Raw genomic sequence first — 23,814 nt, forward strand, 5'->3', positions numbered from 1 at the left:
ATTTTGAGATTTCATACACACCAAAAGGTAAGTCAATGAGTGTGCATAGAACCTTGTGAAACCTGAAAGGGATTTAGTTATTAATACTATATGCAATGTCAATTTTTTGACTTTGATAATTTCTCATGGTTATGTAAGATACTAATTATCATCAGGGTTCACTGGGTGAAGGGTACCCTTGAACTCTGTATTATTTTTGTAACTTTCTGGTGTCTAAATTTTTTTTAAGTGGAAAAGGATATGCTATAGCAGAGGACAAAGGAAAACAGTCAATCTAGACATTTTAATTAAATTTAATACATATTTTAGTTCTATTAAAAACTAAAACATTTGAAAAACTCACAAAGCTTATAAAACACACTCATACCCAATAATTTTATTCTGCAATAGTTAGAGCTATATGTTGAACATGGTACATTACCTCAACCCACTATATTGCTAAAGTTTTACTTCCATAGAATTTAACAAATAGACATCTTAATTTAAGAAGACATATACACTTCTTGTAAGAAAAGATCTCAAATTATTTTTTAAAAACAAAGCTTTCCTGTTAAATTCAGTAAGGGTTGATTTAGCTAATTTAGGCAGGGTCATGATAACTTTGTCCTTTTGGGCGATACTGGGTAGATGCAGAGCTGCAATGTGCTAGGAAAACAGACTTACTTTTCAAAATGCACAGTAGAAAAGAACAGTTCAGATTCAGAGCTGGAGAGTTTCTGTTTACCTAAGTTTGTTGAAATAACTGATTTCAGGGCTTATTTATTTAAAAAAAGGTTTCAGGGACACTGAAAAGCTCTCTAACAGAGGGAACTCAGCTCTCCCACCAGTCAGCCAACTCACAGGCAATTGGGTCACTCCTTCAGGTCTTTGCAGTCAGCTGTTACCAAAACCAGGGTGAGCCTCAGAGTAATTAGGAATCCCCAAACTACCAATAGGCTCTGGCTTCTCTAAGCATCTTCAGAAGACACCCTCTCCTCATATCAGGAGGGAAGGGAGTAAAAGGTTTAAAATAATTTTGGCAACTGCCTGAGACGCTTTACATCTAAGAAGGTGCCTACGGAATTCATACTATTCATTTGCTTTAAAGTTTCAGAAGGTTTCAGACTTTTAGGAAAAACTGGAGTGTCCCTTTCATTTTCTTTTTCAGGATGGTGGGTAAACTCTGCTTTTCCGGTTCGGAGGTTGACTACAGGACTTGATTTAAGGTTCTTTAATAAGACAGCTGGGTTTTCATTCAACTGCTGTGCTGCTTTTGGCGGAACTTCATTTGTAATATTTCTCAATACTGGCATATCTGTGTGGGTGCCCGAGGGTTCACAGTTATTACAACTAATTCTTTCACAGGCATTCCTAGAAGGCTCCTTCTGACAATCAAGTTGTTCAGGTATGGACGTGAGGTTTTGATTCAATAAATGTTCACTCTTGCTATCGGTGTTCTTCAGAGGCTCCTCTTCATCTTCACTATTGTCATTGCCTTGGATGAGTCCGTATCTCTTCATATATTTTTTGGTTGCGAGAGACATGTTGCTTGGTGAAATTAAACTAAGCCCCACTGTGCTCCTGTCTGTATTAATATGCAGAAGGCTAAAAGATGAGTCACAGTTGTTCTGGTTTGATCGAGTGAGAGACAGTTGTGACAGCTGATTTTCATTTAGGTATTTCAGAGCTATAGCATTCGCCTCCATGCTCAGATCCACACCGTTTGGGCTGAAGCCGCTCATGCCAGCATTAGAGAATGACACGTAGTTCAATCCGGAGATCACCGCCTCAGGGCTGATGCAGGCCAGCACACTGCAAGACACAACAGAGCGGCCGTCACGTACCTTATTTGGGGTTCTGAGTAGCGTTATTCTAAATGTGCTCCCATCTATGAGGTAGCTATAGGGCTTCAGCTCTAAGCCTCATGGTGCTCTGTATCTGAGAGCTCAGACTTCTAAGTCTTGATGATCCAGATACATTCAAGGGATAAAACTGATAACTTAGAAGGTAACCCATGACTTACAGACTGAAACTGGAACAGAAATTAATTTTTCTAAACTTAAAGATCACTCATGGTTTTAAAACAAAATATAGGCCCCCAAATGTAAAAGTTATTGGTAAGGTAAATATTTGTAAAGTAAAACAAAAATAAAAAAATAGAAAACACATTTGATAGTATAACATTACAAGCTCTGGTGAGTAGCTCAGAATATTAGCTTGTTCATAGCTGAAGAGATTCTATTTGTAATAAATAAAAAACATCAGCCAGCCTCTGGACACGGACTATGGTGTGTGTGCATACACTGATTTTCTTTGATTAGATACAAGCTTCAACTCACTTTGGCTGGTATTACCTCACTAATGTTAACTAATTGACTTGCCTTTCCCTTTATATCATATATACAATAATAGCTGCTAATTTTGATGGATGCCATATTATATGCCAGGCACTCCGCTATGCATTCATTATCTTATTTAATCCTCACAGAAACCTTTCTCAGAGAGGTCATCCATATCAAATATCTCAACTTGATTGTCCATTACAATTCCTCACATTTCCCATCCCCTACTTTTCTGTTTTCTTCTTGGCACTTAGGGTTATCTATATCTGCTTAACTCACATTTCTTGTTTATTGTTTAGCTCCCTTGTGAAAGCCCATGAATTTTTGTCTATTTCTGTCCCCCACTGCAGTATCCTTGGTGCCTGGGAGCAGGCACTGAATTAATACTCACTGAATGAATAAAAGAAGCAGGTACTATTATTATCTTTATTTTACACTTGGGGGAACTGAGGAATAGAGGTTTTTAACTAATTTCCTTAAGCTGAACAGTAGTAATTGACAAACAGAGGTCAGGTCTGCCTTACTCTCTGGGCCTCTACAATAGTTTTCACTGTACGATGTTCAGCAATGTGTACTTTGCTATCAGTTTTTCTGTTCCCTAAAAATTAGAGTCATGTGTGTACTATTTGTTATGGCAAACAGTATATTCTAGTCAAAGAATGAGCTATGACTTTCCATATCATTCAGTGAAGAAATTCAGCTGTTTTACATGTGCCAGCCACTGGGCGCCCTTACCCCTGCAAAGCCCAAATAACTACCAGGTAGTTTCATTCTCATCATTAATGTTCCCTGAGACCAGCGAAGCCACCACCCAGCAATGGGACAGCGTGCTCCGTAATGATGGTCTTTACAAGGACTTCTTCCTTAACCTTCTTGCTAACTTTAGGAGACTGTTGGAGTAAGATGAGACAGTATCAATTTATCCAGACATTATTCTTTTATGCTATAGTATAGTGATAACATTCTGAATATACAGTCCTTTTCTACTTTCTTTATTTCCTAAAATTATAAGCAGTTTGCATATTGAATCAGAAAGTGTGTGCACACTAAAAATATATCTACAGATAATGTTAATGTAAATAATTTGAAAAAGCAAATAAGAACTTCTAATCCAAGTTCATTATATACTAAAATGTGTTAATTTCAGTGTTTCATACTAGAGACATTACAATAGGGTGGCCACTGTGAAGAAATATAGTACTCCCCAAAGGCAGCCACACTGAAAAGTAAGGGCCCCGCGCAGACCGCAGGCTGCTCTGTGCAGTCCAACAAGTATTGTACAGCCTCTACCTCGCAAGTGCTACCTGCCTCATGCTCCTGCCCTGTGGGAGGAATATAACGCGGTACAAGTACTCTGGTGTGTAATGGCAACATCTGCCAAAACCTCACATGCATACATTCTTTGAGCCTGTCTATCTGTAGGAATTTATCCTGCAAAGATACTTGTACCAGGACTTGTAGAATGATGTTCACTTAGCATTGTTTGAGATAAGAAATAAGAGATTCAGACTAAAAGGCCATTAACAGAGGACTAGGGTTCACTATATTATAGTACATGGGTCCCACAGAATATTATGCAGTTGTTTAAATGCATGAGAAAGAACTGCATATGCCAATAAGGAAAGGTCAGCTATAAATGTTAAGGAAAAAACAACCAAATCACAACACTCATCACACATGTAGATACTTGAACATTTCTAGAAAAACATAAAACAAGAGGAGTAACCTTGGAGGAGTCAGACTGAAAAGTTTGGGGAGTGGGGGCTTTTGTATTTTATCTGGTATTTGTGTATGATTTGATATATATTTTTTAAATAACAAGACTATTACTTTTGTAACTAGAATACAGCAACAAGAATAATTAGCAGAAAACAGGCTAACCTTAACAATATAATTTCCAGATTGTTATCCTCTTTAAAAACAAGCAGGTGCCAAGGTCATCTGTGATGTAGAAGAGTCTGAACAGAAGAACACGGCCAGCTGGAATATTCCTGAGCAGTAGGTAGTGTTCATGTAACTACTTTCTTGCCGTTTAGGTGGCACAACTTCATAATATCCAGACGCTGGCACAGACACTATCACCTCCAGCAAGACTTTCCAGACACCAGAAATGAATCAAAGCTCATTTCTCTTTCCCCAAGACTCCCAGAGCATTTCACTGGCATCTTTACCCAGGAGACATCCCACAATATCTCTGTAATTACTTATATAACCCTCTCTCCTGCTAAAATGGAGAATCTAAAGGGTACAGATGATTTCTTATTCATCACACATATAGCAGGCCCTGAATAAATGATAAATCAATTGAACTGAGTAGCAAGTGTATGCCCTTTCTCATGAGATTGCTGCATACATTTAAAATTTATTCATCCTTTAAACAAATTTTAAAATTACCTAGCATGATCCACTGTATGTGCATTTTTCTTCACTTTAGTGGGAGAATCAATTTTTACTCCAAGGCTTCTTAGTTGCTTAAGGGTTGCATTAAGAACACAATCTTTGTCCACCAGTCCTGAATCATGTTTTTTTTTCTTTGCATGGTAAACGTTTTGGGTTCTGGTACACTCGTGGCTGACAATTACTGCACTGGTAGATGGTTGCTCAGTCTCTTTGGGAGAGTTATTTAATAGGTGGTTCACTTGACCCTGATGAAAAGAAAAGATATATTTTAAAAACCACTATTAACAATTTTAAGAAACAAAAATGTAAATGACAGCATAAGTAAGGCCAGGGAATAGTAAATTAATATCTTCCCAAATCCTACAAAGTATCAAGTACATTTACAGATACAGCCATACCTCGGTACTCATCAGCTTCAGAACTCGCCAAACCCTGTACTAGATGCAATTGGACAAGAAAAAAAAGTTTCAGCACTTGGAGCTTGCTTGGGACTCGTTGCACTTGTATGAGACATGATGCCACCCCACAAGAGAAAATGCTTTATCATTTGTCACTTGAAAAATTCGTTAGGTACTTGTTAGTTCTGGCATTCATCATGAGTTCTGGAGTGAATTAACAGCAAGTATCGAGGCACCACTGTATTATAAGTTTTTTATAAAAGCAGTCCATCCCAATAAATGCTTTGACCAGACCCTAGAGGAAACTTAGAATGTCTGTTCATAGGTGGTAGTCACACAATATGATATACAGATCATGTATCATAGAAATGTACACTGAAACCTATATAATCTTATTAATGAATGTCACCTAATAATTTAATGTAAAAGAAATGATTCAGAGGGAGGGAAATAATAAAAAAACTTCCATTTTGCCTTTCACCAGCATATGTCAAAACTAAATTCTCAAGATTTATGAATAAAGTTTCCATTCTGATTTTTTTAAAAATATATATCTGTTCAGAATTTGTCCATTTTAAAACCAATAGACTTAAAATTGTTTGAGTAGTATTTCAAGTGGTTTCAGGATTTATAGAAAATTCTTTATAAACAAAAGTTTTAAACCATGCTTTCATCTGAAAAATAGTAATGTTTCAGTTATGCATGTCACAGATCTTTGTTCTTCCAGAATTTGACTCCTTTCTTTTCTCATTCTGAGTGAGAGTGAGTACTACCTCTGTCCTCCTGGCATTAAAGCACATGTCATTCCCTGAGCACATGGTCGGGCACACCAGCCTAGGACCTAGCAGGCAAATAACAAATGTGTGTTCACTGAGGAATACTAAGGGCTCTGTGAAGTAAGCTTAATTAGCCCTCAATTTTAAAGGGAAGAATCGAATGTTCCAAAGTCTACAATCTGGATGGAAGTGATAGCTGGAGTTATGTGACCTTCATGTCCCAGTTTACATTCTAGCTTTTCCAAGGCAACTATTTTCTCCAACCAGAATTATGTCTTTTTAATCTGTGCTGCCTTTGCTTACAGCACTTCTCCGCCTGCCCCAACTGTTTGTTACCGGTATCTGTATATTATTTCCCCTAGGTTCTCAATGGTCATATTCACATTTTACAGTATCTACTTAACTTAGCTCACTTTCTTAGACTAGGCTAAGTATTCAATTAAAATGCCACTTACCTAACCTGAAATCGGTAAATATTATCATAAATATTCTACTTCTTTCCAGCACTCAAACTTCCTGCAAACTCTTGCTTGTTTTCTATGGTACCAACTTCAGTTTGGATTTGACCTAATATCAATATTTATATTTTTAAAATAAAGCTTCTTCCCCTTCCCCAGCTATCTAAGTACCTGATAACTGGCATGCTTACAGTTTAATTACTGGATTTGGGTTATCACAATTTATGAAAAGCTAAAAGAAATAAATGATATATCACTAATTTGCATATCTTCTTATACCAAGGTCCCACTCAATTTAAAGATAGGAAAAGCTTGACTAGTATACCCTAAGCTAAATCACCATCACATAGAAGATGAAATGCTTTACATTTTCTTACCAATAAATCCTGGTATATTTTCTGGTTATCTGATGTTTGATGCGGTGAAGGTTGCATTACTTGCTCAATTTTTGGTTCCCCAGAAGTTACAGAGTTGTCACTAGCACCCTCTGTTGGTCTACTCTGTAAGCACATGTTTACGCTCTCTGCCAGCAGGGAATTCGGAAAGAACACAGGCACCTCAGGTTCTTTTCTCACCTCTGGAGAAGAGCTGCTTGAAAGGATGTACATATAATGTAAGTGTTAGTTATCAAAGTGTCCTTAACATATATTTGAAGTGCCGTAACTCAGGAAGAAAGAGGTAAGGTTCAAGCAGCATTCTGGTTTGTAATTTTAGCTCTTAGTGATGAGTATCTCATCTTGATAGGCTGCATATAAGCTGGATCACGACACCTTTTTGAGTTGTTATTTATAATGTATTTAGACAACTTTCTTGAAAAGTTGGAAAACAACCTGCTTATTTCTCCTGAACTTGATGCAATAAAATTTTTTAGTTTAAAGACAGAAAAGACTTAACTAGTATTTTCTAAATACTCTAAAAAATTTTAAATATATCATTTGTTTACTTTAAGGTTTTTTATATTTCATTTATTTATTTTTAGAGAGAGGAGAAAGGACAGAGAAAGAGATGGAGAGACACATCGATCAGGTGCCCTGACCGAGACTGGAACCAGCAACCATTCGGTCTGCAGGCTGACATTCAATCCACGAAGCCACACCAGCCAGTGCTCACTTCAAGTTTTAAAGCTTGTCAAATAAGAGTACCTAAGTTGTCATTTATAATCACATTACATACTTGGTTGTATTTTTCTTCTTTATGCTTGTATTTTTCAAATTTCATACAATGAGTATTTATTATTTCCAAATTTAGGATATGAATACGTATTTTAAAAGTAACCTTGGAAAGCAATATTTAAAAACATTACTTGTAAGAACAGTAATCTATGGCTATTGTAGAAAACAGAGAAAAGTAATAATAAATATTAACTAGCAGAAAGGGCCAGGCACTGTTTCAAATACATCATCTTATACAATCCTTCCCCAAAAGACCTATGAGATAAATACTACATTTTGTCCCTATTTGACAATGAGGAAATTGAGGCACAGAGGTTAGTTAAGTAATTGCTCAAAGTTATACTGAGTATAAAGAAAATAAAAGTCACAGGTAATTGAATACCTAGAGATAACAGCTGTTAACACTGCAGAGGATTTCCATCTATGCTTTTTTTCTACTGATATGAATTTTCTCTGAAGAACTGTACCATATTATATATAGCTTTAGAAGCTGCTTTTAAAAACCAAATATCATGTCATGAATATCTTCCCACTTCATTAAATATTCTTAAAAAAACAAGTTTTAATCTTTACATAGTATTTCATTTTAAAGATATTGTATGATTTTTCTAACCATACCTCTTCTTTAAAACTCAGTTTATTTTCATTTTTTTCCATACTATTTAATTTTTAAAAAGATTTTACTTATTTATTTTAGAGAGCAGGGAAGGAAGGGAGAAAGAGGGGGAAAGAAACATTAATGTGTGGTTGTGTCTCATGCGCCCACACTGGGGACCTAACCTGGCTGGCAACCCAGGCATTTGCCCTGACTGGGAATTGAACCAGGAATCCTTTGGTTCACAGGCCAGCACTCAATCCACTGAGCCACACTAGGTAGAGCCATACTGTTTAATTTTAACTTGATATGAAGTGCCAAGTACTCATTTGGTACATGAAAATATCAAGAAATTATTAGCTAAAATGAATCTTTGTAAAATGCCAGTCAAGAGATAATTTCTAAGAAAAAAAGTCAATAAATCTGACAATCTAAAGTAAAAAATCATTACATGGTAAAAAACATCAAACAAGGTCAAAATACAACTGACAAGCTGGATGAAAATATTTACAACATTTACCACAATCAGCGAACACCTCTGATACATGAAGAACACTTAAAACTTGAGGGGTAAAAGACATAAAACTAATAGAAAAATGGTATAAGAAAGACAAGCACATATTTCACAAATATTTTTATGATCCAACTCACTTATAAGTTTAAAAATGAAAGTTAAAACAATACCAAAATATCAGTTATCACTTAAGAGGCTGGTCAGCAGTGTTTCTGGCATGGCTTTGGGGAAACAGACAACGTCAGATACTGTTGGTGGGAATACAAACTTGCACAGCCCTTTTGCAGGGAAATTTGGCAACATGTAATGAAACTACATAAGCAATTAACTTTGGATGCAGGAATTCCACTTCTAGAATAATTCAAAACTATACATGAACAAAGTAACTCACTGTAGCATTGTTTGTAGTTGGAAAACATTGGAAACAGTCTAAATGCTCATAGATAGGAGAGTATTTTATTAAACTATGGCACATCCAAACAATGGAATATTATATAGCTATTAAAATGAAGATGATCACTAGGAACCAATTTGGAGCGATTTCCAGACTATACTGCCAAATGAAGAGAAAAGTTTAGGAGAGTGCTTATGGCACACTACTTTTCTATACTTTGTTTAAGAAAGAAATAACATAAAATACAGACATATCTGCTCATTTGTACAAAAGAAATACAGGAAGGATAATCTAGTAACTAGAGATTGGGTAGAAGAAGAGGTGGTAAAAGGAGAATTTGGGAACAAAGTAGCAGGGAGGAGAAGGAAACAATCCTTTAAGTGTATACCTTTTTATATAGTTTGGTCTGTTAGAATCACAGTGATGTTTCCCACACCAAAAAAAACAAAGAAAATCAACTAGAATATGGAGGGACTCCAAAATGGAATAGTAACACTTAATGGCATCACAAACAAACAGCATAACCATATAAGGGAATGGGGAAGAAAAAACCTAAATAACAGTGAAAAAAGATATTTTTGTTGGATATTGTAAGGCTAAAGATAAAAAGTATAAATAAACATACTCTAGTAAATTTGTTTCAAAATTCTTAGTCATTCTGAAACTACTTCATGTACACACTGAAGTAGGACTGAACTGCTAATAAAAAAGGGAGTGTAGGACTGGAATCAGAGGATTGGTATGAAGTCAAGGATTTTCAAGTACAGACAGATACTTATAGAAATAAATGTAGATGTAGATGTATTCATAGGTTAGTGTGCACATAGAGTTAGATCACCAAAAGAATCTTAGAATTTAAAAGAGATAAAGAAGTAGGATGAATATTGAATCACGGAGACCTTACTTGGATACAGAAAGTGGCTGATTAAGTTCTTCTTCCACAGCAATGTTGCTCTCTTCAAAACTGGGAATATCAACTGCTTTCAATGAAGATGCACTGCCTGGAGGACTTGTGACTTCATTATTAATATCGACAGAAAAATTCATGTCCTCACTGGAAATCTTGGTATCATCTTGCTTCAGCTGAGAGTTAGGCTCTTGATGATCACCTGCTGCATTCCAAAACAAGCTGGCACCTGGAGATCAAAAGTTTTAACAAACATTGAAACAAATACTCTACTATAAAAACAATTCCCTGACACACCTTTATGAAGTAAGACTAGCTATATTATTTTAACACAATTATCTAGAACTCTTTTCATATTATATTTCCTCAGCAATGCCACGAAGAGTGAAGTGGCAGGAGAAAAGATAGAAAACTGGGGTACAGAGGAAAGGGGGATATTCTGGGCCCTGATTCTTCAAGAGATGTGACTCTCAAATGATGCGTTTTATACATGAAAGTTTTGAATACAGTTCGGTGTGGTGTGTTGAAAACTGCTGTTCTGAAACAGTGGACAAAATATAAGATACAAATCCCTGATTTTGATACTTTAATGAAGCACTTATAAAGCCATATTAGGGATGTATCAGACATATGCAATATCAGGCATGTATTTAAAAATCAAATGTTTCCCAAACTTTATGGATCAATTGCACAATTATTTGCAGAACTATTTGCATGTATTATTTACTCGCTTGCTATTTTTCTTTGTCAACTCACTTTTTTTTACCTAGCATCATCATCTCCAAGAAATCATAGATTTCAAGTGTTAAATTTTTCCAATACTCCTAACAATAAATATATCCACAAAGTATAAAATATTCATCTGTATACTACTCCAAGTCATCTTCTGAACCTCAGTAGTATGCATTCTACAATTTGGGAACTAATGCTTTATAAAATGATTTTTAGCAATAATTAAAGCCAAAAAGTAAATCCAAGTCAAAATGGATTCTACTTTGAAGGCCAACTTGGATGATTTTATGAAAATAAATTAATAAAAGCATGATTTAATCTTGTATTAAACTAAACATTACAATCTTTTTTCTTTATTTTTACTGTAGACACTGTGAGAGATGTCCCCATTCCCCACACTTTGCTGGCTTCCCACCCTCCCCTCCCTCTGGCCACCACCACACTGTCGTCTGTGTCCATGGGTTGTGCATATGTGTTCTCCGGCTGATCCCTTCACCTTTTGCATCCAGCCCCGCTATTCCCACTGACCGCTGTCAGTCTGTTCTGTAGCCCATGTTTCTGTTTTGCCCATCAGTTTATTTTGTTCATTAGATTTCACATATAAGTGAGATCATATTGTATTCGCCTTTCTCTGACTGGCTTATTTCACTTAGCATAATAATCTCTAAGTGCTACTTATCCTGAATACATGATCACTAGATATACTTTTGGGAATTAAGTATTATTATAGAATAAATGTGCTTCTAAGAGCCATTTAATTCAAATGATTAATTCATTTTTCTGCATATAAGTAACAACTCTGAATATGAATCTATGAAGTTTTAAAATATTTGAATTCTATATATCATATTGAAAACTTATTTAAAATAATTTTGGAATATCAGTTCAAGCATGTGAATAACTTCACTCAGTTATCACTTATTCGGCACATATTGTTTTAGGCATCATGCTAGGTAATGAAGATACAATAGTGAATAAGGCAGTGCTCTAGATCCCAAAAGCTTACAGTCTAGTGACATACGGATGTTAAGCAACTATAATACACTTTATATATAGAATTTTATGAGAGAGCCTAGGAGGAAACTGAACTTTTTGGTACGTTTGTTTAGCTCACAATACCCATACTCCTTCCCCACCATCCCTCTACAACATACACATTCACACATGCACACACACACTTTCCCTGGGAACCATCACCCCTGCAATGAACACAGATGGGACTCCAGAAGCTATGTTCTTATTATGTGATTCTTAGCCCCCTTACCACTGAAGCAGGGAGTAAAACCTAACCCAAACTTGGCCATTCAGGTTCTCTGCAATTTGATACTGGGACTGATGGATAATAACCTGGTTTGTGCATAAGGCTAAAACTGTGCACACATAAACTTTGGAACTCTGGGTGAGCTATATTTTAAAATGTAAGGCAGTGAAGACTGTAGATCAATAAAACAGCTATGTAGAATAAGGGGATAGTCCTAATGGTATTCCAGTTTCTAGCTCTGATTTTTCCCTGAAGTCCAGCCCCATTCTTGGCCTTCACTTTCATAAAACATCCCCATATTCTTCCAGTAAATTTCCCGTCCTTGCTTAAATTACTTCAAAGTGGTTTACGTTGTAGACAAAGAATCTTAACTGAGTAATTAATACCCGAACGTGATTTATAAATGTGCGTGAAGTTCTTGCTACCCTCACTCCTTCCTCCCCTCTATATGGATAGTCCAGAAAAAGAACATAAAATTTGTCTTCAACCCACCCCCACTCTTTTGGGCATCATTATCTTCATTTGCAAAAGTAGCTCAGTCTGAACAGATGGGACCGTACTTATACTCTCTCCTTGGCTTCCCTAACTTGCCTTCTTCCGTTCAATCCTACCACCTTTCCCTCCATCATCCAGGCTTAAAATATTGGAATAACTTTTATCTTAATTGTGGAATAATTCTAGATTTATAGAGAAGATAATACAGAGTTCCTGTATACTCCTCTTCCAGGTTCCCTTGGTGTTAACATCTTACACTACCACGATACATTTTTCAAAATCAAGAAACCAACATTGTGCCCTGGCTGGCGTGGCTCAGTGGACTGAGTTTAAAAAAAAAGAATATAGAACACAAAATTAATAGCAATTTTAAGGAATTCTTCTCATGGTAATATATTTTTCTTCTTTTAATTGCCTCATTTTCTGCAGAGTGTATCTTCAAGTTAAAACTTACAGTTCATTCAGTAAAGCTGATTCATTCAATTAAAAACTGAGCCAAGCCTTTAACATGTCATTAGAAAGAAATGTAATTTAGCTCCATCTATTAGTTTTCTTGTTACCCATCCAAATTTCTTGTTTCATAAGTGATTTGATAACTGTGTAGCGGACTTTAAAAAAAAATCAGCCCTGGCTGGTGTGGCTCAGTGGATTGAGTGCTGGCCTAGAAACCAAAGGGTCACCGGTTTGATTCCCGGTCAGGACACATACCTGGGTTGAGGGCCAGGTCCCCACTGGGAGTCTCGCAAGAGACAACCACACATTGATGTTTCCCTCTTATTCTCCCTCCCTTCTCTTCTGTCTAAAAATAAATAAATAAAATCTTAAAAAAAAAAAAAAGAAAGAAACCAACAGTGGTACATTATTAGTAACTAAAACTGTAGACTTTATCTGAATTTCAGCAATTTTCCACTGATGTTCTTTTTCTGTTCTAGGATCCAATCTAAGATATCACATTGCATTTAGCTAGAGTAACTTTTGAATCCTTCTTCCTCAACTGCTATATCCAATTAATTATCAAATCTTATCAGCATCTTACTGACCCTTCCTCTTCATCCTTATCTCTACTACCTTGTGTACTACTCGTCTTGCTAGACCCGGAGGACACAAAGTTGTTCTTGAAGATTTCATGGTCTGGTGATGAATAAACATGTAAATAAATGTCATTTACATTGCTGATTTTTTTTGAGGCCTTTAATGTTGCTTACCAAATAAAGTAGATTGTCCTTTGTTAAAGATGTAGAAACGGCCCTGCATAGCACTGTAGAGTGCTGAACAATGCAGAATCCGGTCTTCTCTGAGCCCACACTATTTTCTCTGCCCAGTCTGTCTGCCATCTCTGAATTCCACCTACTAAAATCCTACATACCCTCCAGGGCCCAGATTCAGTAACAGTGCATAGATGAAACCTCCCCAGATCCCTCAAACCACAGATGATTTCTCTTATTAGAACTGGGTCCAACCTGGGAAAGTGGCAAAAATGATGTATTGTTATGGAGTTTCATACCTGTTTTCAGGTATAGTTTTATTTCATAAAGAGTAAAATTACATAAAGACTTTACATAGTTACACTCTTATTACCTTGGTGTTGGTTCTGTTTGTGTCATGCACCAATTTCAATGTAAAAATATTTCAAAGTAGATATGAAAAGCATTTTTAAAAATTCCTTACAAATAAAAAAAAAAGAAATTACCTGTGCTCACAGCAATGCTTACACTTTTTCTCATGTGTACACCTGGGGACGACTGTGCTTCCATGGAAACCCACTCCGCTTGTGCTGCAGCCTGCCCCGTGTCTCCCACAGTGGTTGTCTTAGGGGAGCAGGGCTGAAGAGCCTGTGCTTCCAACAAACGCTGAATCTGTATCAGTTAAAAACATATGTTAAACTGACAGTGAATCGCAAAAAATGGCTGCTGGGTTTAAATATGAATTAGTTCTCCAGTTATAAATAACTAAACTTTATATTTTCTCACATTTCAACTAGATAATATAAAACTTATTCAATGCAGAAAATCATTATCATTCATTATTAAGAAACTGGGCTATATGTAAATTTAAAAGTAAAAACATACAAGTGTTTAGATTAGCATTCATAAATTGACACTCATGTTGAAAAGCCTGAATGTTAAAAATTCAATCCTATATTTTTTCCTATTTCACTTAAAAACTCAAAAGTATGGTAGGAGGTATATTCTGACTCCACGTACCAAATATTACTCAAATATTTACTCAAGATTCTTTTTTTTTAAAGATTTTATTTATTTATTTTTTAGAGAGAAGGGAAGGGAAGGAGAAAGAGGGGGAGAGAAACATCAACGTGTGGTTGCCCTTCACATCCCACCAACTGGGGACCTGGCCCACAACCTAGGCATGCGCCCTAACTGGGAATCCAACTGGAGACCTTTTGGTTCGAAGGCCCGCGCTCAATCCACTGAGCTACACCAGCCAGGGCTCAAGGTTCTTCTTATAAGGTTAATCAGAATTGCCCATGTTTGACCATGCTGAAACTGGAAATATTAACAATTGATAACAGTTACTGAGTTCCTCCTATTTATATGACACTATACTAAGAGTTTTATGTATAATTTTACAACCCTGTGAAGAATATACTATACATATTAGATACATTTTACAAATAAGAAAACTTCAAGTATTAAAAATTAAGTTACTTGCCTAGGTCACATAACTAACAAGTAGCAAAGCTGAGGCTCAAACACCAAAAATGTCCCCTCCTCCTTTTCAAATTGAGATATAATTCACAAACTATATAATTCATCCTTTTACAGTATACACTTCTGTGGTTTTTAGTACGTTCACAAAGTTTGCATTCATTAATCCCCCAAAATCTCTGTATTCATTAGCGGTTACTCTCCACTGCCTCTCTCCCTAGCCCCTGCCAATGACTAATCTACTTTGTCTATAGATTTGCCTATTCTGGATATTTTATATACACAGAACCATATAATATGTGACTTTATATACTGCTTTTTTCACTTAACACAATGTTTTTGAAGTTCATCCATGCTGCAAAATCTATCAATTCTTTATTCCTTTTAATGACTGAATAATACCCCATTGTATGTATATAACACATTGTGTTCATCCATTCATCAATTGATGGACATTTGGAGTGTTTTCACTTTGGGCTACTATAAATAATGTTGCTATGAACTTCTGTCTACAAATTTTTGTGTGAACATTTATCTTGGATATATACTTAAGACTGGAAAAGTCTCCCTTTTTAAACAATGGGATTTTCTACTTCCCTATAAATTATACTATTGTGTTCATCTCATCTCATTAATTTTAGATTAACTTTATTAATATAGAAAAGTATTATTAATAAATTGTTAAAAAACAATAGAAATTTAACCTGATTAATAATACAGAGTAGCAAATGTACTTAGTGGTTTGGAGTACGGGACTTGTTACCATAAAGACACAGGTTTAATCACAGGTGGCAAACACAAGGCCCGCGGGCTGAATCTGGCCCTCCACTTTGTTTTATCCAGCCCGACACCTTGTTTCTACCTGGCGACAGTGCCCAGCTCTCGCTTAACCGTCAAGGAGTAGTTACATTTACACCGTCCCAAAATTACATTCGGCCCTTTGAAAGCAACCATGAGTCTGATGTGGCCCCTGGTGAAAATGAGTTTGACACCCCTGGTTTAAATCCTTCTCTATTGCCTTTTGGAAAAGTGACTTAACCACTGTGAGCTTCCATATCATGTAAAACTAGTTGTAAGGGTTAGGAGATAAACAAGATAGTTGTAATCTGCTTAATAGTTACTATAGCCAGGTCCTATACTGTGCTTATATATGTATAATACGCATGTCTACATATATGTACCAATACATGTACAAAAATATCTAATTAAGGCCAAACGATGAGGAGCTAGCCATTAGAAACAGAACAATGTTTCAGGCAGAGAAGCACATTTAAGAACTAGAGTGGAAACGCATTCATGTTTTAAAAGAAGAAAAAGCACACTATTGCAGTTGAAATGTAGCGAACATACAGAAAGTGACAAGAGATGAGCTGGGACAGGGGAGACAGGTGACAAATCTAAAGGGCTCTGAGTGCCAAGGTAAGGAGTTTGGATTCTGTTCTAATTGTAATGGTCTGCTATTCAGAGTTTTAAGCAGGAGCCCTATGATCTGACTTGAGCTCTAAAAAGATGGCTGTGGTGTCCCCAGACACAGGAAACATGAGGGGACGGTACTGGAGACAACATGTATGGGTAAGGGAAGACAATCTGAATCAGGGGGTAGTGTGAAAGACGGTAAGGAGAGGTTCAGGGAATATCTAGAAAGTAAAGCCTGGGTTCTTGACACCTGGGATTTTGGCTTGAGTGACAGGCTGAGAAGTGATGTCATTAACTGAGATAATGATAATGAAAAGATACTAACAGTTAACACTTACTGAGCACTAACTATATGCCAGGCACTATTCTAAGCCCTTACCTAGTAACTAATTCAATCCTGAATAATCCACACACATATGTATATCCTCATTTTGTAGATGAGAAAACTGAAGCCAAAAGTAAAATAACTTGCCCAAGGTCACATGAATTTATGTTACCCAGAAACTGGATTAGAACCCAAAGATCTGGTACCAGATACCAGCCATTTAACCATATATCACAGGAAGGGAGGATCTGGGGTAGGTGTGCGGAAGAAGGATGTCAGTAAGGAGAGAAAAAAATACAACACTTAAAGATTCATCAGTACAAGAGTATCATTAAGAGACTAAGAACTCTGCCACAAAGACCAGGGAAAGGAAAACGTTCAAAGTAAAATGAATGAAACAAATCTAGTATAGAAATACTTCTTTTCTAGAAGAGAAGAGGTATTTACCTTCTAAAGAGGTCAACTCTTCTCTAAGGGTTAGTATACATACCATTAGGTTTACAAACTGGAGCTGTATCAGAATCCATTGTGCAGCCCTTATAAAGGGTGGGGCAAAAGTAAGTTGTAGGTACACAAAATAGTTTGTTCTTGTATTATGATTATTTTCCATACGAAAAACTGTAAACCTACTTTTGCCCTACCCTGTATTTTGTTATCTATAATGGTTTAGTAACTTATATCGGCTTTTCATCACAGGCAAAAAATGAAAAGAAAAATACAATTAGGTTGTAAGGTAGGCATGCACAAAACAGAAAACAGAAGGCCTGTTTTCTAGTTTGATTCTACTTCCAATTAGCAATGTGTCATTAGGTAAGTTATTTTCTCTCTCTAATCTTCATTTTACTTATCTGTAAAACAAGGACCAGAATTCAGTTTCTAAGTCTCCTTCTAGTTTGACATTTTACAATTCTACTCCAAAAAATACAATTACTGAAGAGTTGCCTGTTATTTATTTTATTTATTTTTAGAGAGGGGAAGGGAAGGAGAAAGAGAAGGAGAGAAACATCAATGTTGTTGCCTCTCACGTGCACCCCACTGGGGACATGGCCCACAACCCAGGCATGTGCCCTGACTGGGAACTGAATTGGCAACCCTTTGGTTTGTAGGCCCAAGCTCAATCCACTGAGCTACACCAGCCAGGGCAAACTGCTAGTTATTTTTAAGAAACCATTTTAATACCAGGAATTAAACAGAACTAAAAATCTCCCAACAAACCTGAGCCTGAAGTAGTCTCAGCTGTCTGTCTTGCTCTGTGAGGAACCTATATGCATCCGGGGACAGTCCCATCATTCCGTGCTCTGCCCCAGTGTTGGGTGTGTGCATGCACACTGCACAAGGCCGCGGGTTACAGGAGTCCACGTGTGAAGGCAGTCTTGCCACAGGAGACGGTTCTACACTGCTGTGGGGAGAGCAACCGCCCATGCTTCCCTGTGGTCTCAAAGCTATGGGACTGCTTGAAGAATAGAATGCATTATGATACATAGCTGGACATCCAGTTGGGTGAAATAATGAATGTTTCTGAACAGCTTCAGACTGGAGGTCTTGAATGGATCCTACTGTATTCATTCCTTGCCAAGAATTTATGGGACTGTATTGAATATGGCCATGATGTTGACAACAACTGCAAACATTTGTGGAATAGTAAGATGGTGGTGGAGGAGTAGGTATCTGAAATTCCATTGGTTTTCCTGAATTATGAGGTGAAAAAATAAAATTGTGTGGGTGAGACTGTGCAGCAAGAGAAGACTGCCTGGAATTAAATGTGGAAGATCTTACAGGATACTCTTCCTTGGGTACATTTCCAGAAGAAACTGTTTGCAGCTTTTCAGATGCATCAGGAGATGGTCCACTGAGAGAAGATGGTTTAACACTGTTCTTTATATAGGGGTTCTCTTTCTTACAGGTTGATGGCTGTCTTACTTTACAGTGCCCCAAAGGAGCAGCGCCCTGGTTTAACTGAGTTGGTAGCCCTTCCGAGGAAGGCTCTCCAGCTCCAGATGCTGGGCTGTGCTTCCCATCATGAAGCTGGGGTTGTAGTGGTTGCAAGTGTTCAGAATGGCTAATCACTAAAGGAGGATTTTCATTATTCACCACTTCCAAAGTATGAGGCAGAGGGTTTGATTCGATGCAATTGCTATCCAACACAAGTGAAAGTTCTGGAACTGATGGTTGGATCTTAGAGACCTGTAAATGGGAAAGAAATGAAAGAGGGACAAGTATTTTTTAGGAGAAAGACATATGCTTCACTTTCCATAGAACCACTATCTCCCAAATTATATCCAGTCACTTATTTAAGGAGGTTTATTCCTTATCTAACAGTTGGTAAATATTTTCTGGGCACCTTCTATGAGCTAGACACTAGAAATACAATTGTGAACAAAATAAATAAAGTCTTTGCCCTCAAAAAATGAAACTAAGCATCTCACAAGCTTATATAAAGATGGAACTCCTTTTACGGGAACACTTTAATGTTGCTTAGATCAGAGAATACAATATGATAAACTGTTTTACAATAGATTTTTTTTACCCTCCCTGCAAAAACAATTATCACAGGCAAAATGCTTCAGCAGATTTAGTAGCAAATAATGTTTCTGAATCTTAAATAACAAAGAATCTTCCAATAAATATTTTCAAATATTTTCCACTTAGTGGAACTATTTATTCTTGGTACTGATATGAACTAAAAGAGTTGGAAAGCAGCAGAAAAGAGAAAACAAAATACTCACTGTGGCGAATTTGGTTATAATTTGATAATAATCTTAAAAGTCTTTCCCATTCCAGCCCTGGCCAGGTGGCTCAGTTGGTTGGAGCATCACCCCATACACCAAAAGGTTGTGGGTTCGAGTCCCTTCCAATCAGGGCACATACCTAGATTGTGCGTTTGATCCCCACTCAGGGCACATACTAGAGGCAAACAATCCATGTTTCTCTCTTACATCAATGTTTTTCTCTCTCTCTCCTTCTCTCTCTCTCTCAAAAAAAAAAAAGATCAATAAACATATCCTCCAATAAAGATTAAAAAATATCTTTCTTATTCTTTTTTCTTCTAATAAGCCATTAGTCCAATTATGGTATAATAATTCTAAAATAACTAGCTGGCTGGCTATAAAAAATTATGACAGGTTCTTAGCAATTCATCCCCAAAAGCAAGTAGGTTTTCTCAGAATATGGTAATAAGATGTAATGTCAAGCTTTGGTGATAGAGTATAGATGTTGGGTCTATATGGATTAAAAGCACCAGATTCTGAAACTAAACCTCTGCAATCAGAATTCCAGCTTTACTACTTACTAGATGTGTAATCCTGGGCAAATAATTTAACCAATCTGTGCCTCAATTTTTTCTGGGAATAATTATTATATGTCCTTATAATTTGTGTATAATTTGTGGATATCTATTACTACATAAAATAATTATATATACCTGTGAGTATATATGCAAATATCACCATATACATATAGATAGCTACATATATCTTAGAATAAAACTTCAGTAAGTTTTAGTCTATCTTATTGAGTAACATGAAGAGATTTTTAGGTTTCTAGCCATCAAAGATGAGTACTTAATAAGATCAGTGATACCTTCTGACTCACTGGATGAGGACTTGGAATTGGTCTTGGAGAAAAATCTTCATCTTCAACACCAGAATCATGATCATTTATTGGCATTTTCCCTGGAGTTAATTTTTGGGAAGACCTAAAGAGTGGAGGAGGAGACAGGAAAAAGTCTTCAGTAATCTAGTGTTTGTTCATTCTTTTGGAAGTTGAAGAAAGTCCTTTAGTAAGCTACAGTATATTTGGATCATTTAACATAGTATCTGACAATCATAAGTTATTTTATTTTTCATGTCAATGTTAGTCGCCCAGGACAGCTGGCCCAACTGGACCCATGCTTAATAAAACATCCCTTTGCCTGACCATGGCATGTTTAATCCAGTTATTCTTAATGTCACAATAAATCAACAGTTACTGAGCATCTTCTGTTTAACTACTTTGAGGAATGTAGAAATAAGTAAGACATAGCACCTGCCATTAAAAACTAATCATCTGGTGATAAAGATGTATTTTCACTGTATTAAAGAGGAAAATCAAGTAAGGAATTACTTTTCCTATGTACTTATATCTGTGATGGGAAAATATTGAAACATTAATTGAGGTACCTCCTCCCACTTAGTCAGTATCACAAGTGGCCCAGCAGAGAACACAGAGCTGAGATTGAATTTCAAAAGCTGAAATTAGAGTTTAAGATTAAAATTTGGAAGACTATGTACATCAGGTTTTTTGCATCCTAAACCAGAGAGTCGCAATAGGATGGGTTATGAAAGAGGAAAGAAAAGCCAGAATGAAGTTGAGAGAGCTTAGACATTAATGGGTACTGTAAGAAAGGGTCCTATAGCTTACCTCCCTAGCAGGAAGAACAAGAGAAACCCCAGGTAGATCTGGAAGATCTAACAGGAGAGACCTTTGCCCCAAACCCTGGTTGTCTAGAGAGGCAAACACAAAATTCTTTCTGTGTCAAGGTGCCCCAATGAAACAATGCCTGCAAGGTGCATTTAAACAGAAGGGTCTGGGCTGGTCCAGTGGTAGAGGATTATCAGAATTCAACTAAAGTCAGTGTGTCTAACAGAAGGGTCTGTACCAGTCCATACTAGGATCTGTACAAGGTTTTTCAACAACAATGTTAAAGAAATATGTCTCCTTAATTTGGCTTTGTCTTCCATAATATTCAATAAAATCTTGAAGAAAGCCTTACAGGGGTGTCCAACTTTTTGGCATCTCTGGGCCACAATGGAAGAACAGCTGTCTTGGTCCACCCATTAAATACATTGTGACCCGTAATCACAAAAGAAATCTCGTAATGTTTTAAGTAAATTTATGATTTTGTGTTGGGCCACATTCACAGTCATCCTGGGCTGCGTGTGGCCCATGGGCTACAGGTTGGACACCCCTGCAGATAGTAAAGGTGTTCTTCCAAAGCTGTAAGAATATAGCTTTTGGATCAAGACGGCGGTGTAGGTAGATGTGGCTCACCTCTTTGCACACCAACATCAAAATTACAACTAAAATATAGAACAATCATCGCTCAGGAATGTCAGAAATTGAGTTGAATGGGAGTCTGACAACTATGGAATTGAAGAAACCACATCCATCCAGACTGGTAGGAGGGGTACTCCCAAGCCCAAGTGTGGTGAATAAAAATTTGGGAAGGATATCTCAGGAGTGAGGAGTCCCAGCGCCATGTGAGGCCCCCAGCCCAGGGTTTCAGTGCCAGGAATATAAATCCCCACAACTTCTGGCTGCAAAAACCAGGAGGGATTGAGTTGGGGAAGAAACTGTTGCAGCCGGAGGCAGTTCCTTTAAAGAATCCACACTTAGGCTCACCTACTCAGACTCATGCCCTCTGAGCTCCAGCAGTAGGGTAGCAGCTTAAGAGGTACTGGCATACTGGGAGAAACTGAAGTGTCTGGCATCAAGGTCAACAGAGGCCACTGACTCTTTTCTAAACCCTCCCCAGCAAGCTGGTGCCATATCTGAGATTCTATCAACCTGGCTAACACTGTTTGACCCACTTTGGAGATCCCCAGAGACTCCACCCCAACCAATTTACAGGCCTACGGAGAGCAGAAGGTGGTGGTAAGTGGTCACAGCCAATCCTTGCAGCTAACTGGCCTGGGTAAATCCCTCCACTTGACCTGTCAACAGCAACCAAGGCTCAATTACAAGAGGAAGGTGTACTCAGTCCACACGGAGAACACACCTCAAGTACCCAGCTTGGGTGAGAGGGGAGGCTGTATCACTGGACCCTACAGGCCACCTACTACATTAAGACATGGAGTCAAAGCAGCTCTACCTAATACATATAAACAAACACATGGAGGCTGCCAAAACGAGGAGACAAGAAACATGGCCCAAATGAAAGAACAGACCAAAACTCCAGAAAAAGAGCTAAACAAAATGGAGATAAGCAATCTATCAGATGCAGAGTTCATGAGCAAAGGGACCGAGCTTGTATGTGTTTTTAATACCACCATATTCTCAGCCCTTGGCATATTATCTGACATATATGAAAGGGTAACTTTATGTGTCCACTTGGCAAGGTCACAGTATCCAGCTATTTGGTCAAGCATTATTCTAGATATTTCTGTGAAGGTATTTTTTAGATGAGTATCATTTAAATCAGCAGACCCTGAGTGTCGGTGGGCCTCATTCGACCAGGTAAGGGCCTTACCAGAACAAAGAAGACTGACCTCTCCAAGAAGACAGCAATCACCTTCGGGCTCTAACTGCAACTCTTCTCAGCCTGCCAGCCCACCCTGCAGATTTAGGACCTGCCAAGCCTCCACACTGTGTGGGCCAGTTCCTTAAAACCTCCCTCCACACACACAGAGTCAGTTCTATTTCTCTGGACAACCCTGACTAGTACAAAGGGACATCTTCTTTACCACAAAAGGTATACATCGACCCGAAAGGTCACAAGCCATTATGTAATTAATATTCTCCAAGTGTATTTGCTTTAAAAGTTTTAAGTATTTATTTATTTATGTTTCAGAGAGAGGGGAAAGGAGGAAGGAAGAAAGGGAGAGAAACATCAACGTGAGAGAGAAACACGGATTGGTTGCCTCTCGCAAGTACTCTGACAGGGAGTACATCTGACGACCCAGGCATATGCCCTGGGCAGAAATCGAACTGGTGACCTTTCAGTTCATGGGTCAATGCTCAACCAACTTAGCCACAAGTTTTAAAACAATTTCTTTTTTAGGTAGAAGAATTATTTTGTACAATAGTTTATCTGATAGGCTTAGGTTTAAGACTATAAGGAAGGGAAGAACAAACAAAAGGCAAACTAACCAAAACAGATGCTCCTTTATACTTTTTTCTCCTATGTAAAAAAGCAACTCAAATAAGAACCATATTAGAGCTGTCACTTCATTAAAATTCCCATCCAACTTCTGAGTATGAAGGGATGCATTTAAAGCACAGACATCT

The 23,814-nt window shown here is 37.3% G+C and overlaps 1 protein-coding gene across 3 annotated transcripts in view; it reads right to left on the reverse strand.

Annotated features, from left to right (window-relative positions):
* Positions 1 to 277: 277 nt before the first annotated feature.
* STIL (STIL centriolar assembly protein) overlaps positions 278 to 23,814 on the reverse strand; it is a 45,040-nt gene continuing 21,503 nt past the window's right edge. For 2 of the 3 annotated variants that reach the window (XM_036026048.1, XM_028513049.2), the window contains exons 11-17: positions 20,410 to 20,524; positions 18,046 to 19,014; positions 14,114 to 14,279; positions 9,933 to 10,164; positions 6,731 to 6,944; positions 4,716 to 4,966; positions 278 to 1,791 (exon numbers count right to left, since the gene is read on the reverse strand). In XM_036026048.1, coding sequence (XP_035881941.1) covers positions 1,005 to 1,791; positions 4,716 to 4,966; positions 6,731 to 6,944; positions 9,933 to 10,164; positions 14,114 to 14,279; positions 18,046 to 19,014; positions 20,410 to 20,524 — 2,734 coding nt within the window. In that variant the 3' untranslated portion in view covers positions 278 to 1,004. The remainder of the gene's footprint in view (positions 1,792 to 4,715; positions 4,967 to 6,730; positions 6,945 to 9,932; positions 10,165 to 14,113; positions 14,280 to 18,045; positions 19,015 to 20,409; positions 20,525 to 23,814) is intronic. The other variant, XM_028513050.2, reaches the window with a different exon arrangement.

Source organism: Phyllostomus discolor, chromosome 5, assembly GCF_004126475.2.
Source record: "Phyllostomus discolor isolate MPI-MPIP mPhyDis1 chromosome 5, mPhyDis1.pri.v3, whole genome shotgun sequence".
Lineage (NCBI taxonomy): Eukaryota > Metazoa > Chordata > Mammalia > Chiroptera > Phyllostomidae > Phyllostomus > Phyllostomus discolor.